Source organism: Dasypus novemcinctus, chromosome 5 (assembly GCF_030445035.2).
Source record: "Dasypus novemcinctus isolate mDasNov1 chromosome 5, mDasNov1.1.hap2, whole genome shotgun sequence".
Lineage (NCBI taxonomy): Eukaryota > Metazoa > Chordata > Mammalia > Cingulata > Dasypodidae > Dasypus > Dasypus novemcinctus.
In genome coordinates this window covers 32,797,052-32,813,427 of record NC_080677.1, presented here as the reverse complement: position 1 = coordinate 32,813,427, position 16,376 = coordinate 32,797,052, and the positions used below count along the sequence as shown (strand labels likewise).

General features: G+C 36.7%; 1 protein-coding gene and 1 non-coding gene across 7 annotated transcripts in view; one reads left to right on the top strand and one right to left on the bottom strand.

The window, feature by feature from the left end:
- The window catches only part of SNX10 (sorting nexin 10), an 84,108-nt gene extending 68,503 nt beyond the window's left edge, over positions 1-15,605 (top strand). For 5 of the 6 annotated variants that reach the window (XM_004459944.4, XM_004459946.4, XM_071215112.1 and 2 more), the window contains 5 exons: positions 1,974-2,060; positions 5,399-5,499; positions 5,883-5,981; positions 13,147-13,359; positions 13,811-15,605. In XM_004459944.4, coding sequence (XP_004460001.1) covers positions 1,974-2,060; positions 5,399-5,499; positions 5,883-5,981; positions 13,147-13,359; positions 13,811-13,892 — 582 coding nt within the window. In that variant the 3' untranslated portion in view covers positions 13,893-15,605. Of the gene's footprint in view, positions 1-1,928; positions 2,061-5,398; positions 5,500-5,882; positions 5,982-13,146; positions 13,360-13,810 lie in introns of those variants that run through there. The other variant, XM_058296859.1, reaches the window with a different exon arrangement.
- Positions 11,994-12,140, bottom strand: LOC111764495 (U4 spliceosomal RNA). The gene has a single exon (XR_002797090.1). It is a non-coding gene; the product is annotated as a U4 spliceosomal RNA (small nuclear RNA).
- Positions 15,606-16,376: the final 771 nt, after the last annotated feature.

The window sequence follows — 16,376 nt, the reverse complement described above, 5'->3', positions numbered from 1 at the left end:
ACTTATGGTCTTCTTTTCCTAACCTGTTTGTCCTTCTTTCATTGATTCACTGATCCCTTCATTCTAAGGACTGTGGGTATGTGAAAAACACCACGGGAATACGATGACACAATTCACATGCACAGTACACACACACACAAGACACACCCAGCTTGACAGGAGACTGAGGTGAAAAGCATACAGCCTAAGCTGGGTCCCAGGGCTTCTGTTTCCATGGGGATATAGTGAAAGGATATTAGAGGCCCTCTTTTAAAAAGATTTTTATAGTCCCTCTTATAACTTAGAATGTACTTTTAAGAAATAATATGGGGGATATGGATGTGGCTACCATATCGGAGGTCCAGGGTTCAATGCCCAGGGCCTCCTGGTGAAGGCGAGCTGGCCCATGCGGAGTGCTGGCCTGCGTGGGGTGCTGGCCCAAATGGAGATCTGGCACAGCAAGTTGATGCAAAAAAAAGAGACACAGCAGATCAGGGAGCTGAGGTGGCTCAAGAGAATGATCGCCTCTCTCCCACTCTGTAAGGTCCCAGGATCGATTCCTGGAGCCACCTAATGAGATGACAAGCAGGCACAGAACACACAGCAAATGGACACAGAGCAGACAATGGAGGGAGGGGGGAGAAATAAATAAAAAATATTTAAAAAATAATAATATGGCAGCACTATATTGTTATCTTGCATTTCTTCTGCTTTGTGTCTTCTGAGTGATTTTTAAATTGCATAATGGAAAGATTCAACAATAAGACTTTCTGGAACCCTCACACATAATCCCCTCCCTGTTGAGAGCAAAGGTCTCAAATGCAAGAACAAAGCCTATGTTGCCTTTGAAAACTTGCCTCCTGAAACCTGATAGGTGGCAAAAGTTATTTTCCGGCCTTGTGAACTATTTTTCTCTCCCTTTCTTAACTCCCTGTACTGAAAATGTTATTTTATTATCTGTATGACAAAATGGAAGCGCCGTGGCCAGAACACTCTGTGCATATGGTTCTTCTTGCTCTGGAGCCTTCATAGCTTGTCTCAGATTCACCAGAGAGAAGTGGTGTGAGATGCCTCAGTTTCATCCTTGCAGCCCCAATCTTAACAAAGTTAAGTTAAAGTATTTCAAGTTAAAGTCCATGATAAATTTATGATTGTGAGTGAATAAATTATACTTAAGAATCTGTCGTGCCACATATGTTTGTTTTTTTTTTTTTGCTGGTCATGTTTGCATATTGTAAAATTAAACATATTTAGTTAACACTTTTTGAAAAGTATTGTTTTAAATTTTACACGCACATTTCCTGTTCTTGTTGTCTTTAAAAAAGGAACATTATTTCCACTCTGTACGTTTTCTTCACCTTGCTAATTTTTACTATAACACCAGGTTATTATGAAGATGAAGTGATTTAATAGATGGGAAAAGTTTTGAAAACAACCAAGTGTTTTGAAAAAGGTGTTCCTTTTTCTATTACTAACTTATTACTACTTATTCTCTTGAGGCTGGGTTGCATACAAAGTCAGTTTCAGCTTTCATTGCTTACTTTTCACATGACCTTTGCTACCTTTTCCTATTTGTGTTCTAGGAAGTGATTTACCAGGCAAGGCCTGTAGTTTTAATTTAAAAAGATGATGAAAGTAAGAAACGACTGCTTTTAAAATTTGCAAAAAATAAGAAAATACTTTTCATGATTAAAAATTTAAAGTCTGTTTTAGAGATACTTTCTTATTTGCCTGCAGATAACTTATAAAACTATCTACAAATGCCCCAGCCCAGGCTTAACTTTTTTTAAAAAACTCCATCTGTGGCAAAAAGTGTTTTTTGACTTAGCCTGTGGTGCCTGATTCATTAACTTTACTTCTTGTTTTTTAAAAAGATTACAACCACAGTGGTTAAAGCTCATTTTGTTTCTGTTTTAGTGCAGTCATTTCTCTCTGCTCTTTTCAGCCCTCCTTGGACTTCTGAAATGTCTTCTTTTTTTATGATGCCCTTGCAGGAATTTGTAAGTGTCTGGGTCCGAGATCCCAGGATTCAAAAGGAGGACTTCTGGCATTCTTATATTGACTATGAGATATGCATTCATGTAAGTATACAGTCAGTTGTCAGTAGAAATCATAGTGATTTTTAGGTAGCATGCATTTTATAGGATGCTATGATATACCTAAAACTGAAATTTGTAAAAGTTTTCTCAAAGCAACGAACTTCAATGATTACAACCAATGCTTGTATCTTAAATGAAGTAGTAAAGATAGTTCTTTTGATTTTCTTAGTGTACCTTTGCTAATACTAATATTTTCATGTTTATTGCCCTCATTTATGAAGATGTTTATACATCTAAATAAAAATCATGGTTGCAGGGTAGTTTTAGTTCATTAATAGCATTTCCTTTGGATCTCTTGTAGCATATTTCTGGATAATGTGTTGCCTAAAAAAGCCTAACGTTTGAGAGGATGTAGAGTTCTCTGGAAAAGAGAACATATAATCAGAAAATATGAAATGAGTATGTGCAATTAACTTGTCTTAGTCTAGATACTGAGCAGTTAACATTAGAAGTAAATAAATAACTTGAAATGAGGTGTCTTATTTGGAAATAATACTGTATCATAATCTCTTGAATGATGTCGTGTGGACTGTGGCCACACTCTTGAACAGGGGTTGGTAAACTGTAAAGGGCCAAATAGTAAATATTTTCAGCATTGCTAGCCATATGGTCTCTGTTGCAACTACTCAATTTTTCTATTTAAGGCAAAAAGCAGCCACAGACAATACATAAATGAATGAGTGTGTTTGTGTTCCAATAAAATTTTATTTACAAAGACAGATGATGGGCTGGATTTGGTCCATGGGCCATAGTTTCTTGGCCCATAATCTTGAAGATAGTTACTTTATCTGACTTAGTGTAGACTTCTCTTGGGAGCAGAGAAACTGGCTTAGATTATACCTGTGACTACATAGTACAAGTAAAGTCAAAATTTACTCATCATTTAATTAATTTCCATTCTAAATAGCTGAATTGGTATATTATTCAGCTGAACACCAATGATGAGATTTTTCTTTTCTTTTTTGCTTTTGTTCAAGATTCCCCAACTTAGAAAATAAACAAGGTAAAAACTCAAAACTGCTTTATTGATGATTGTGGTGCAGGCTCTTCTTGCCAGAGAATGCTGTATGTTTTTATTTTGTTTTGTTTTTACTTATAAGCTTGCAAAGATGCATTCTATGTGGAAAGTTATGACATGAGTATATAAGAATAAGCATTTGAAGTAAAATGAAATTCTTTAATTGCTTTTTAACCTCCTCTAAAAACATTATGAGTTCTTATCATACGCTTTATGGTAGGTATGAAATTTAGTTATCTTCAGGGAGTAAATGAAAGTATAGATTCTTCTCTGCAACATAAATAGCATGAAGTGAATTTGCAAATCTCCATCTCATGCCAGAATCGATGGGTTCAACACATGCTATTTGATGGTGTTCTGGTGGGTGTTTCTCTGAAATGTTCATAAGGTGAAAATGAATAAATTGTCTTGACTTGCTAGATAGCAGAAACAAGCAAATAAAACGGAGAACTTAGTCAATTAGTGATCTCAGTATAGTCTGATTCTGAAGAGGCTTCTGCCTGTTGTTGCCCAATTAAGAGTGTGGCTGGGTGGGAAGGGTTCGAATCTGCCTCTTGGAGATGCTGTACCCATGGAGCTTTACAGGTAGAGAAGCTGGTGTGTAGCTGTTTAAATTAACCTCAAGGGAAATGATATCAGGTAACTCTGAAATCTTAATATTTATTTGAAATCTTAAACTAATAGGTTATATTAGCCGGGAGTTTTCCCGAATTTGTCTGACTAGTGAAAGATTTATTGAGGGACCTTTGTCTGGTGTAGATATCAGATGCATCTCTAGTTGTTGACATTCACAGTGATTCTCAACAGAGAAATTCAAGGGAGTTTCAATTGACCCAGCCTGCCCTTGAGACTCCAGGCGTCCCCGCAGCGCCCTGGGGTTCTCTGGGGGGAGAGCGCTGAAAGGATGCCTGCCAGCCCTCAGTAGGGCACTGATTCTGGCGTAACAGGGCAGGTGCAAGCTTAGTCCCCGAGGCATGATTTAGGGGGAGGCCCTGGCGTGTTCTGAAATATACCCACAGGATGTGGCTTTCACTCCATCCACTGTGTTTTGCACCCACGATAATGGGCTTTGGACCAACAGCTTTGTGGGGGCAAGTCTCTTACAGACTCTGTGCATCCCGAGGTTTTCTGAACTTTATTACAGGAATACCAGGGACTGTGTCAAACGGTTACTGCAAGTAATCACTTAGACTTCCCGGGGAAAACAAGAGCTGAGTGCTCTTCAAGTGGCAGAATAGTAACCCTTTTGAAATAATACAGATCTTGGGGGCAAAACATTTGTTTCTCCCTTGGCAAAAAAAAAAAAAATGTAAATAAAAAATTATGAAATAGATTTTTGAAATGAATATGGACAGTAGAGATATTGTTTTTTTTTCCCAACCAGTAGATGCAAATATTAGTCAGTCTTTTGTTTTACCCAAAGGAGAAGCACACGTATTTACCAGTTTTGGGTTTACCCAAAGGAGAAGCATTGCAGTTTCACTTTGGATGGGGGCTGTATGGGTGGCTTTTTCCGAATCTGCTTTACAGTAGCTGGAAGCAAACCAATAATTAGTAATTAATAATAATACCAGTAGACACTGTTTACCAAGGGCCTATCATCAGTCTTCACAACCACCCCGTGGAATAGGTACGTGCTGTTTTATCTCCAATTTGGCCCACAGAAGCTGGGGTTTCAGCCAGTCTGGGCATTCAGATCCGCCATCCTCCATGTGGCCACTTGGCCCGGCACACGGAGCAGCCCCCTCTAACTGGGATCACACTGGCTCTCCCTTCTAGGAAGAAGAGAAACGCTCTCTTGTTTAGCAGAGATTTGGGGATTGCTGGGGTTGTGTGATCTAGAGTGAAGGTCGAGTCTAGGGCCATGAGAAGCGGTCTTTAACCCCCGAGGGCTCCTCCAGCTGCGTGAAGGGCATTAAAATGCAGCGATGGCTCTGAGCCCTTTGAAGGGCATTGAAATGCAGCGATGGCTCTGAGCCCTTAGTCATGTGTACTTTAAAATTTGTCTGTTTGTTAGATCTGGCCTTGAAAGCCAGCGCTGAGAGATAGCACTCAGGCTGCCGGGGTGGGCTGCTTCTGGCTCCCCAGGACCAACACTGCTCTTTGGGGTCAGCCCAGTCATCTTCAGAGCTGTCAGATTGGTGGGTTAAGGGCAAGATTTCAGAGTATGGCCAAAAATGTAAATATATTTTTGTGGGTTTTTTTTTCATCTAAAACGAATATTGGGCTCATATACAGTGAGTTATAAGAAAAGCACTTTTTCCTCAAGCAAAGCTGATGATTTTTCCATTTCTCTGAACAGACTAACAGCATGTGTTTTACAATGAAAACGTCCTGTGTGCGAAGAAGATACCGAGAATTTGTGTGGCTGAGGCAGAGACTCCAAAATAATGCATTGCTGGTGTAAGTGATTGAAAGGGTATATTGAGGAGACTTCGTTATATTCAGTAATTCAAAATGAATATTCAGTGAGGTATGAAAGATGAAGGATTTTAAAGACTTACTTTTTGGTTGCAGTGTCTAGCTTTAGATAGTTTTGAGGATACCGCAACTGAATTTAAAATTTGTCACTTGAATTCCACCAACTTTTATGAGTATTGACCATGAATGGTCTCAGAAATACTAGAAGATAGGTATTCCTCTAAGTGGCTTTATTTCAGCATACCTTAATTAATAATTGTGCAATAATGATAAGCATTAATTTGCCTTCCTTTGAAGGATTTCTATAATTAAGCCCCCTGATTTGATGATTTTAAAATGTTTTTTTAAAATTCCTTTTTCATAAGACAACTGCCAGAGCTGCCATCTAAAAACCTGTTTTTCAACATGAATAATCGCCAACATGTAGATCAGCGTCGTCAAGGTTTGGAAGATTTCCTCAGAAAGTAAGTGTATAGACATTCTTGTGGCCAAACAATAAATGTGAGCAAACTACTTTGCAAGAGTTGAGTGTCTTCTGATCCTGTAGGAAAGAATATTACTGTTTTTCAAATGCTAAGAGTCTGCTCTAGAGACATTGTAAGTCGTTCATTTCCTATATTAGAGCACCATCTTGTGGCTCGCATCCTATGGTTCATATTTGGGACTAAATCTTCTACAAAGAAAACTTACTAATTGCGATCAGATAATAAATATATACGGACCCTTAAGCTGTAAAGCAGATCCAAATTACTGGAGAGTTTATTTGACAAAAATGAAATTTTCCATGAAATGAATGTGCCTAATTAAAAAGGCAGTTCTTAAAAATAGTCTTTATTTACAACATTTAGGATTGACAGATGAAAATCAGTCCTACAGTGAGCTGCTAATACCGGTCTGGGCTTCTCTAGATTAATAGTTTAACGCTCCTATTTGTAGGGAGTGCCTATAAGGCAGTTTTTGTTGGCATTTCAGTAGGCTTCTCAGTGGGCTGTTAACTCTGGGATAGTGAATACTGCCGTTAAAGCTATTGAATCCACACACTATGATCTCCCTTTTATTCCACACTTTAGAATGCCTGTCCCCCAGGAGATAGTACACTGCAGTGGGTTGCACATGGACTCTGAGGCCTCACTGCCTGGGTTCAAATCCTGGCCCTGCCATTTAGTAGCTGGGGGCTTGGGCAAGTCCCTTACTTCCTCTAGGCCTGTGTTTCCCCATTTATAATATGGATTAACAATAGTATCCACCTCCTAAGGTTGTTGGGAGGGCTAAATGATTTGCCACCTGCAAAGCACTTATGACAGTGCCTGGAGTATAATGTGCTTGAAGTGTTGGCCATTATTATTATTTTTTCTGTAAAGATTTATTTTTTATTTATCTTCCCTCCCCCCCCCCGCCATTGTCTGCTCTCTGTGTCCATTCACTGTGTGTTCTTCCATGTCCACTTGTATTCTTGTCAGTGGCACCGGGAATCTGTGTTTCTTTTTGTTGTGTTATCTTGCTGCGTCAGCTCTCCATGTGTGCGGCATCACGCCTGGGCAGGCTGCACTTTTCTCATGTGGGGTGGCTCTCCTTACAGGGCGCACTCCTTGTGCATGCGGCTCCACTACGCAAGGGACACCCCTGCGTGGCACGGCACTCCTTGTGCACATCAGCATTGTGCATGGGCCAACTCACCAACATGCATCAGGAGGCCCTGGGCTTGAACCCTGGACCTCCTATTTGGTAGGTGGATGCTCTATCAGTTGAGCCAAATCTGCTTCCTTTTATTCTTATTTTAATGTACTTAGACCTGAAACAGCTTTGAGCTAATTTTTCTGATTTCCTATTTCATAGTGAGGAAGTAGGCTGAGTCCTATGATTTGAGTCTCCTTTTCTTTTCCTTTTCTTTTACCTTCAGGATCTGAAGTCATCTCTCTATAGTACCTTAGAGCCTACCTGAAATTATATACTGCCTCCTCCCCATATGGCTCACTGGTAAAGGGCCTGGGTATTAAATATGCACATGAATATTAATATTTATTGCTTTAAACTGACATGGTGGCTTTCCTTTGAAGGGGTCATGGAGATGAGAGAAACATCCAAGATTATAAATTGAGGGAAGGTGGGGAAAGGAACAGAAGCCAAGGAACAAAATAAGAGAAAGAAGAATTGAGTGAAATAGTAGCTGAAAAATATTACAGTCATTGGGAAATACTGCAATGATATTCTTTGGGGTATCACAGGCAAGACAGAACAAAGACTCAGGGTTTTTTTTCTCTTTCCCTTTGGGACAGCTCTGCTTTTAATTGTTTGCACCAGGCCCAGGTGGCTGATGGCCTCTCCCTTAAGATGCAGTCCCTGCAGCAGGGCAGCCTTTTGCTCTAGATGCTGTCCCTGGGAAGCAGTGGATTGGCCATCACCAGTCAGAGCTGGACCAGATCCCAGATCCCATGGTCCCTGTCAGCATTAGGAGTTGCTTCTTTCTTGTGGAGTAAACATCTCCTTCTTTCAGACCAAAGGACAGAATGTGTCTCCGTGTGTTTGTTGCCAGTTAAGCACAGGGCATGTGTTTGTGACAAGGAATCACTTTCTTTGAACACAACCTTTCCTTCCTCAGTGTATTTTCAAGGTCGCATAGCTAGAAAGAAGTCAGGGGCCGCAGTAGGGCTATGCTGGTTATTTTTGCACACTGCACCTTCAGCTACTTGCTGCTTGTATTTGATGCCAGTGTCAGAGTGCAAAGGGTTCTGGGTCAGGAGCTCCGGGAGCTGGGTTCCGGGTCTCACATGGGGCTTGGCTTCTGATTTTTTCCTAGCTATGTGACCTTGGAAAAGTCCTTAATGCCTTTGAGCTTCAGTTTGTTATAGAGTGGGAAAATGTAACACAGGCGCTGCTGACCTCACCGAGCTATTGCGTTGTTCGAACAATGGGTCAGAAAGGACTCAGAAAAGCATGCAGTGATCACTCATTCAACAGATATTTATTTAAGTGACGCTCTGAACCAGGCTGGGCACCAGGGGGATAGGACTGCACAAAATGGACACAAATCCATGTTCCCCATCTAGTGGGGAAGTACTATACATGTGCTTAATGGGCATTCTGACTAAATTCATTAAAATTAGATCTGGATTTATCCTCCAGAAGTTAAGTCATGGAACAGACACTGGGTTCTCTTGTAGATAACATTTGTTCCACTGCGGTATGTGACCGGTTATCTACAAGTGAACGGATTTCTCACTAAAAATGAAAGCTGGATTTTCCATGTGGTTTGAGCCTGAAGGAAGCAACAAGGAGTCTAGCATACGTGGCTGGATTCAGGTTCTACCTGAGCACGGCGCCCCTCCTTGTTCAGCTCTTCCGTTTGTCTGGTTTGTGAAGCTGCAGAACCTTTCCTGTCTTTGGCCCTGGTGCAGTCGCCCCTCCCAAGTTCACTTTGGGAAATGATGCGACATGACTTGGCAGCATGCCCCTGACCCCTCAGAGCCTGCATCATTCGGTAGGGCCACCCGTTCAATAGCCTGCACCTTCCCTATTTGTTAAGTACTTTAGGAAATGAGAGGGAAAACCCCACAGCATGAAAATATGAAATATGCTGGAGTTGTGGGTTGTTAGCATGTATTGTTAAAATTTGGTTTTCATGTAAGCTTTGAAGGTGTGAATCCAAATCACTGTATATGTTTAAACCCTCTTTGTGCATGTGTGTGTGTGTGTATAATATATGTATTTTTCCATTTTAAAGTCATTTGTGAAATAGTATATGTTTAATTGCAAAGTACGTATCCAGGCAGATTAGAACATTTTTCTTTAAATGCCAAATAAAGATAATATATCATTTATTGAACACCTGCTACGTTTACATTTTACATGTTTTATCTCAATATTTACAACAATCTTAGGAGTTGAGTATTATTTTAATAATTTTATAGACAAGGATATTACAGAAAAGGCAGATGCACTGTATTAATTCCAGGAATTAGCAAGATTATAATTAGTGGAACTTGTATTTAAATGCTAGCTAAATTTGGTCAGTATGAGTGTGAGATCTTTCAAATATATTACCTTTTTCCTCAAATCCTGGCCATAATCTCCCTTTTGGATTTTTTTCTCCAATTAATTATAAATTGGAAGTCATTTCTACTAATAGTTATAGGAAAAGTTAGTTATAGGCTGAAATTATAAACTCTGTTGGTAAGTATTGAAACTAGTAAGACTAATAGAATTCTTACTAATTTTTTTAGGTTTGATTGACTAAATCAGGAAGGCGAGCCAGCTTCCCTTCTTTGCTGAATTTATCCTATTAATACATCTACACTTACCCAATGACTTAGACTTCTGTATTACAGTTTTGTATTTCTTAAAAATTTAAGGAACATTTAAAGTTTTTAATAAAAGGCTAACAAACCCTGCAGCTAGTATATATACATGTATATATGCATATACACACACACATAAAATAAGTCTTTGTGTTCAATAGAGGGCACCACAGCACAGATCATGAATGTCTTCAATGAATATTTCTAAGTTTCTTTTTTTTTCTCATGGTAAAAGATAAACAGGCTGAGTTAGAAAATTTTTTTTCTACATCAAACTGCTCACTTTTTACACATTATACAGATGTGCACATATATCATTATATTGGTTTCAGTAGACCCAGGATATCCTCAGTTAGGATTAAAAGATTTTGCATACTGTAAACTGTTCTCAACTGAGACAATATACATAAAAGACTTTAAAAAAATCATGCTGAGGAAAACCAGATTTTCAACTGTATCCAGTTCAGGAGGAAACCAGTTTTACTTTGTTTAAAGTTGTTATGGGGAAAGAAATAACTTTTGTGTTGTACATGTCTTTTTAGAAATTCCTTTAAAATTGTAGAGACTGTTTTTTTTTTGGTTTTTTTTGTTCCTTTTATAGAGGCTAGAGAACCATATACAGTTTTATGGGGGCTTTGAAAACTGATGTTTTATTTTCTGTTTTACGTGATGTTAAATTTGAAGTTGATTTTCTGCCATTAGATTTATGGAAAATGTGGCACAAATATGACTAAGGGAAAAACAGGACAATCTTATTGTGATGGTAGTTGTAACATTTTCTCTGATACATATTATAGTACATATATTAGAATAAACCAAATATAATTTAAAATGAACTAATTATGCTCACCAAACCTGAGAGGAAAAAAATGCAAAATATTGCATTTTTTATTTCAAAATGGATTCTTTGGCTAAAAAATGAAAAACATAAATATACTTAAAATTATTTTTGCTTATTTAAAAAGCACTCTCATAGAGTATATGGCATAAATTTAGCCAAAGAAACTAGAGGAGACTGAAAACCCAGAAGGTCCTAGCAGACACTGTTTCTGAACTTTGGGCCTGTGGGGTGTTCAAAGGGCCTTGTCCTGCCACAGCTCCTTCCGTCCTCTGAATTGTGTTGGGGGGGGGAGGGGGTGGCATGCTTGGCTCATTCTCTGTTCATCTTTGTGTCCTCCAGGTGGCAGTATTAAGCAGAAAAGAAAACTGGAAATAATGAGTCTAATGTACAGTAAAATTGGAAATTGAATTATAGCTCAAGAAAAAGGACAGTAGCCTTGAGGTCCCAATCACCCTGGACTCTGATCACTTTTGTTTGCTGTACCCGTGTGTTAGGTTACTAGCAAGTTAATAACTGCACGTGAACAGTTCAAGGCTCAATAGAATTGCTTTAGACATGAAATAAAGCTAAAATGAATTTGTGTCCAATATCATTGGCATTAGTGCTCATTACTTTGGTGGTGTAATGCCTCAAACCATCTAAAATCAATTTTAAAGATTACCCATTATTTTATAAAGAAAATAAAACACATTTCCAACAGAAACAAAGCAGTATAAGTACAATAGTTACTTGTGCTATGTTTGGCAGGAAACCACTGACAGGAGGATACAAGAAACACTCTGCTTAGATGTCTTGGCGAGCGAAAGTTAATATTAATGGATTGTTGCTATATAACTCTTCCCTTAATTTGAAGTTTTTAAAACAAGGATGGTAAACATTTGTAAATGTGGAAAATAAATCCTGAATAGTAGTAAAAGGGATTTACTACTTTACTACTTGTACTTGGTAAATTAATCTTTATCATGTGACATGATCATCTTTTGGGAGAACCCAGGGCAGAGGACACAGAGGGAGGGGAAGTACTTAGCTGGTTTGCTTGAGATTTTGCCTTTTTAAAAAAAGCACAGAGGTTTTATTTCTTTTGGTCAGAAGAAAAGATTTTCTCAAACTCCATTTGTAATACCACTTGAAGCAAAGGGGATGGCTAGATTTTAGTTGCAATACTGTGCATCTTTAGACATTTGCTGGAAGAAATCATTGTTTTATTTTAAAGAGAAAGACTTATATTCTTATGATCTTGGATTTTAAGAAAATCATTAACACCCAGAAGAGATTTACTTTTCAATTATTTGTTTTTAAATGCAGAAAATAAAGTCAGGTTCTCATGACCTGAATTACCATGATCGTATTTCCCAGATCTCTGTGAAAAATTGCATGTTAGGCACAATCATATTTCAGGTTGTCACGGTGGGGTATTGGGAAAAGTTTTCAATTAGCAATAATCGTGCCTCGGGTAAACCTCATTGGCTATGGTACTGCAAAACCATATTTGGGTTTCGTGTTCTGGTCTTGTCCACTACATCTGGTCTTTGCCTTGCTGTGTCATTATTGAACTATTAATAAAGAGTAAATGATCGTCTACCAAAATCTTTTCTAAAAAGAAAGCCAGTTTTTATCTAAATATGACTATTTTGATGTGATTTCCTATTCCAATTCATGCACTTCAGAAAAAACATGTTCACTGATAATATCAATTTGAACAAGTGTAGATTTTGCTAAAGGGTCGTTTCTAGTCCTCCTTGTGAGGTAGTTCTGATGCACTAGTTCAAATATGAACTATCTTTGAACAAATTTGATCTTGAATGTGGGAAGGCTAGTGTGTACTAATTACAGAATTATCATATTTCAATTACATACACGGAAAAATTCACTGGGATCAATTTTGTTTGGTCACTTATGGTAACATCACAGATAAGCAGTGCCACCGAAGATTTTGAAATTTCTAGTCAATCTTTGGTAGTTTTAAAAAAGCCATCTCAACGGAGTCCTTGAAAATGTATGTGTGTGTGTACACACACTTTAAAACTTAAAAGATATAAAACCTGCTGAGAAATGTATTGACTTTTTAATACAATTTTTAATACTGTAGGTAGTTGAAAGTTTTGATGTTTCGTGACAGCTTATCCAATAAAGTTCACTGAGTTGACAAAGTTTTTTTAAAGTTAGAATAAATTTCTATGACTATATAAACAAAATATTTCCATAATTAATCCACATGGTCATAACAGATGGTTAAATTGAAGAAATTCCCTTGAAATTATTCTTATAACAGATGTTCTTAACTATTAGCTTCATGTTTTTACTCACCTAAATTTTCAAATAATTGTATAAAAGTTAACATGTTTTCATACTTTTAATAGGTAGAGTCCATAATTAATGCAAAGTTTACCATAGTACAGAAATTAGTGGCATATTTCTAATGTTTTTCTCTCTCCTACTCCATAATTGTCCATTCCTGTTCAGTGAATATTTTTTGTTTTCCCTTTTACATAGGGTCCTACAGAATGCACTTTTGCTTTCAGACAGCAGCCTTCACCTCTTCTTGCAGAGCCATCTGAATTCAGAAGACATCGAGGCGTGTGTTTCTGGGCAGACTAAGTACTCGGTGGAAGAAGCAATTCACAAGTTTGCCTTGATGAACAGACGTTTCCCTGAAGAAGATGAAGAAAGGAAAAAAGAAAATGATATAGATTATGATTCAGAAAGGTATTTCCCTGCATTTTGATTTAATATATACATATTTGTATGATACATAGCAATATGCATGCGTATAGATATATATACACACTTCACTTTTTGTTGATGTAATACTAAGATAATGAAAAAATTAATTGACTGAGATTTTATTGAGCTGTGACAGCTCATCATAGTAGTCTTCACACACACCTCCACACTGAATTAATGAATGCAGTAGAAATTCAATTATCTGCATTCTGATTATGTGACTTTCATTTAGTCAGACTTGAATTATTCGCGTTTAAATTATCTAGCTAAAAAAATATCCAACTGCACTCCAAATGGCTAATTAAAAGTCCAAATTTCCTGTCTCTCTTTGTGACTGGAGATAATTAAAGTTCTCCTCTGTTACTCAGGCTTTGAGTGTGTTGTGAAAACCAATTTCCTCTTTTTATTATTTTCCCCCTCTCTTTTTTTCCAGTTCATCCTCTGGGCTTGGACACAGCAGTGATGACAGCAGCTCGCATGGATGTAAAATAAGCACGGCTCCACAGGAATCCTGAAAAATAATTCTAATGTTCCTATAGTAGTAATAGCAAATTACGTCCAGTCCTAAAGAAAGTGGGCCAATAATATATTCTTACCTAAAGCTCACTGTCATGATGTTAGGTATTAAAATTCTTAAAGATGTTGGGTTGTTTATCAGTGGTATTTTTATGTTGTCTTATTTTGGTTACGCTTCTGTAAAAGCTAAAAGCATGTGAATGCAGTACTATCCTTTATAGGCAAAAATTATTGGTAAATGAGATCCTGCCTCTAAATGAAGTGATTTATAGGCTTTAAAAAACCTAGTTGGTTTTATTGAATTTTAAAAGGTAGGTAAGTAGGTAGCATTTAAAACCAAGAGAGTACATTCCTCCTTGTTTCTGTGGGGCAATGTTACGGTAAACACATTTGGTAAGCTGTGTGCTGTTAACCTCTCTGAAAAGAGTAACCCTGTAGACCAGGCTGCCTCCCTGGGACATGTGGCTGCTGTTTGGTGGATACCTTCCCTGCACTGGGAAGCGCATTGCTTTTTGGGTATCTGGTTGAAGTATTTCTGTATTTCACCTTTCCAATATTCTATTTCACACTTAGATGGAAAATATATCTTATGAACAGAGACACAATAACATACCATTTACATCTTAGAAAACACAGAAATAATACTAGTTATTTTACTCAGACATGCAATATATAGATTCAAAAATACATTTTCATTGTCCAATATCACTTAAACAAATGGTTTCTGGAAATGAATAATTTGTTTTCATTATCATTGTGTAATTAGAATTATAGGTTAATGATTTATTTTCTGACTAAATGTACAATTTCTTGTTACTAGATAACTTTAAGTATCATGATGGTTAACTTATTTATTTTTAAGGCAGATGAAAAGATCTTACAAAAATTAATAAATTAAATTTTACCAATAACTGTTCCCATAACTTAAAAAGGGATGTTGACTTGCTACTTTCAGAATTAATTATTCATTTTTTAAAAGTCTTTTTATTTTTAGACATCCTGAGGATTGGTATAATTTAATAAAATGTCTTTTTTTAGTGGCCCAATAATATCTCATACAAACTACTTTGTACTTCAAATTTCAGATGAGGCAATATTATCTTGAGATATTTATCCACATTTCCTCCTTGTTGAATAGTACAAAAGTATCTCTTAGAAACTAAAAGGAAGATATTTTCACATAACTCAAGTAACTTGTTGCTTTTATTAAATGTTATGCAGCCTAAATATTGGAGAGTAGCAGAGGCTGCTACAAAATGCAGCCTTTTCATTTTAACTAGGAGTTTAAAAGTTATTCTGTTATTTAAAAGTATTTGAAATATTTTTAACCAAGAACCAACAGAGAAAAAATTAAATTTAGAATGAGAATGCTTCTTTAATTTCTCATTTTTATGATGTATAAAACATTTATTAGACTTTTGTAAATATTTTCACTTCATGTAACTTGGATCCTGTTACTTTATCATCTGAGACTCATTATTTGAGATCAGAAAAATAAGATTTAGCAATTTCTTATTATCTTGCCAACATGCTAAGTTTGCTATCCAGGCATTTAAGAGTGATCGATCCCTAACCCTTCAGCAACATGTATTTGAACTCACAAGATTTCTGTTTTACAGCAGTTTTGAAAAGCATATACTGTGTCACTGATTGTCCTTTGGCATGTAAACTTCACTAAGTCATTGTTTTCACATTAAACATGTAAAAATCAACTGCTGTTTGTTGAATCATTTATAATATAGACAAGATTTGTATTTCTTTTGACTTAGATCTAAATTCATTGTTTTTTTTTAGATTATCAGATTTTTTTTTATGAGGGACTTTGGTAGAATTTGGTTTAATTTTTACTAGAATTGTGCAAATTTGGCTTTTAGCCTTGGTTTGGTTGTTGTGATGTCTAAGCACTGGATTCTTAAAACTGATTTCTTGTAGCTGAGATACCACTGGTTTAGATGAACTTCAGCCCCCAGTGGTTTTCTTGCTTTATTCAAGTCTCTTATTTTTCTCTGGCTTTTTTTATTTAATAAAGCTTTCTTTAGGAAGAAAATAATAATTACTTAAATAACTAAACTAAACAGAATAAATGTTTTGTTTTTGTTTTTGTTTTACTGTGAATTTAATTTAGAAATTTCTAATCCTGGGTGCTTTATGATTTACATACAGCAAAACTATATTTCCCTGACCAATTCTGAAAGGTAAACTATTAATCTATAAAGCCCATTTATGTGTTTTGTTTTAAATCTGGTTTTATATATAACTTCAATGTGTCAAAATGGAAGTCAGCAACCTGTTACTTGAGACTTTGTTTAAAGTCTTACTTGGAAGTAAGTGATTTAAATTCTAGTTAAAATTTCAAGTTTCAAAAATGACTAAGGACAACATAAATCTTTTATTTTTAAGCAGTTGTGTCCCTTAAGGTATTTAATCTTACAGGAGCTTTTCAAGCCTAGCTCACATTTTATTGAGTAATTAAATACAAACAA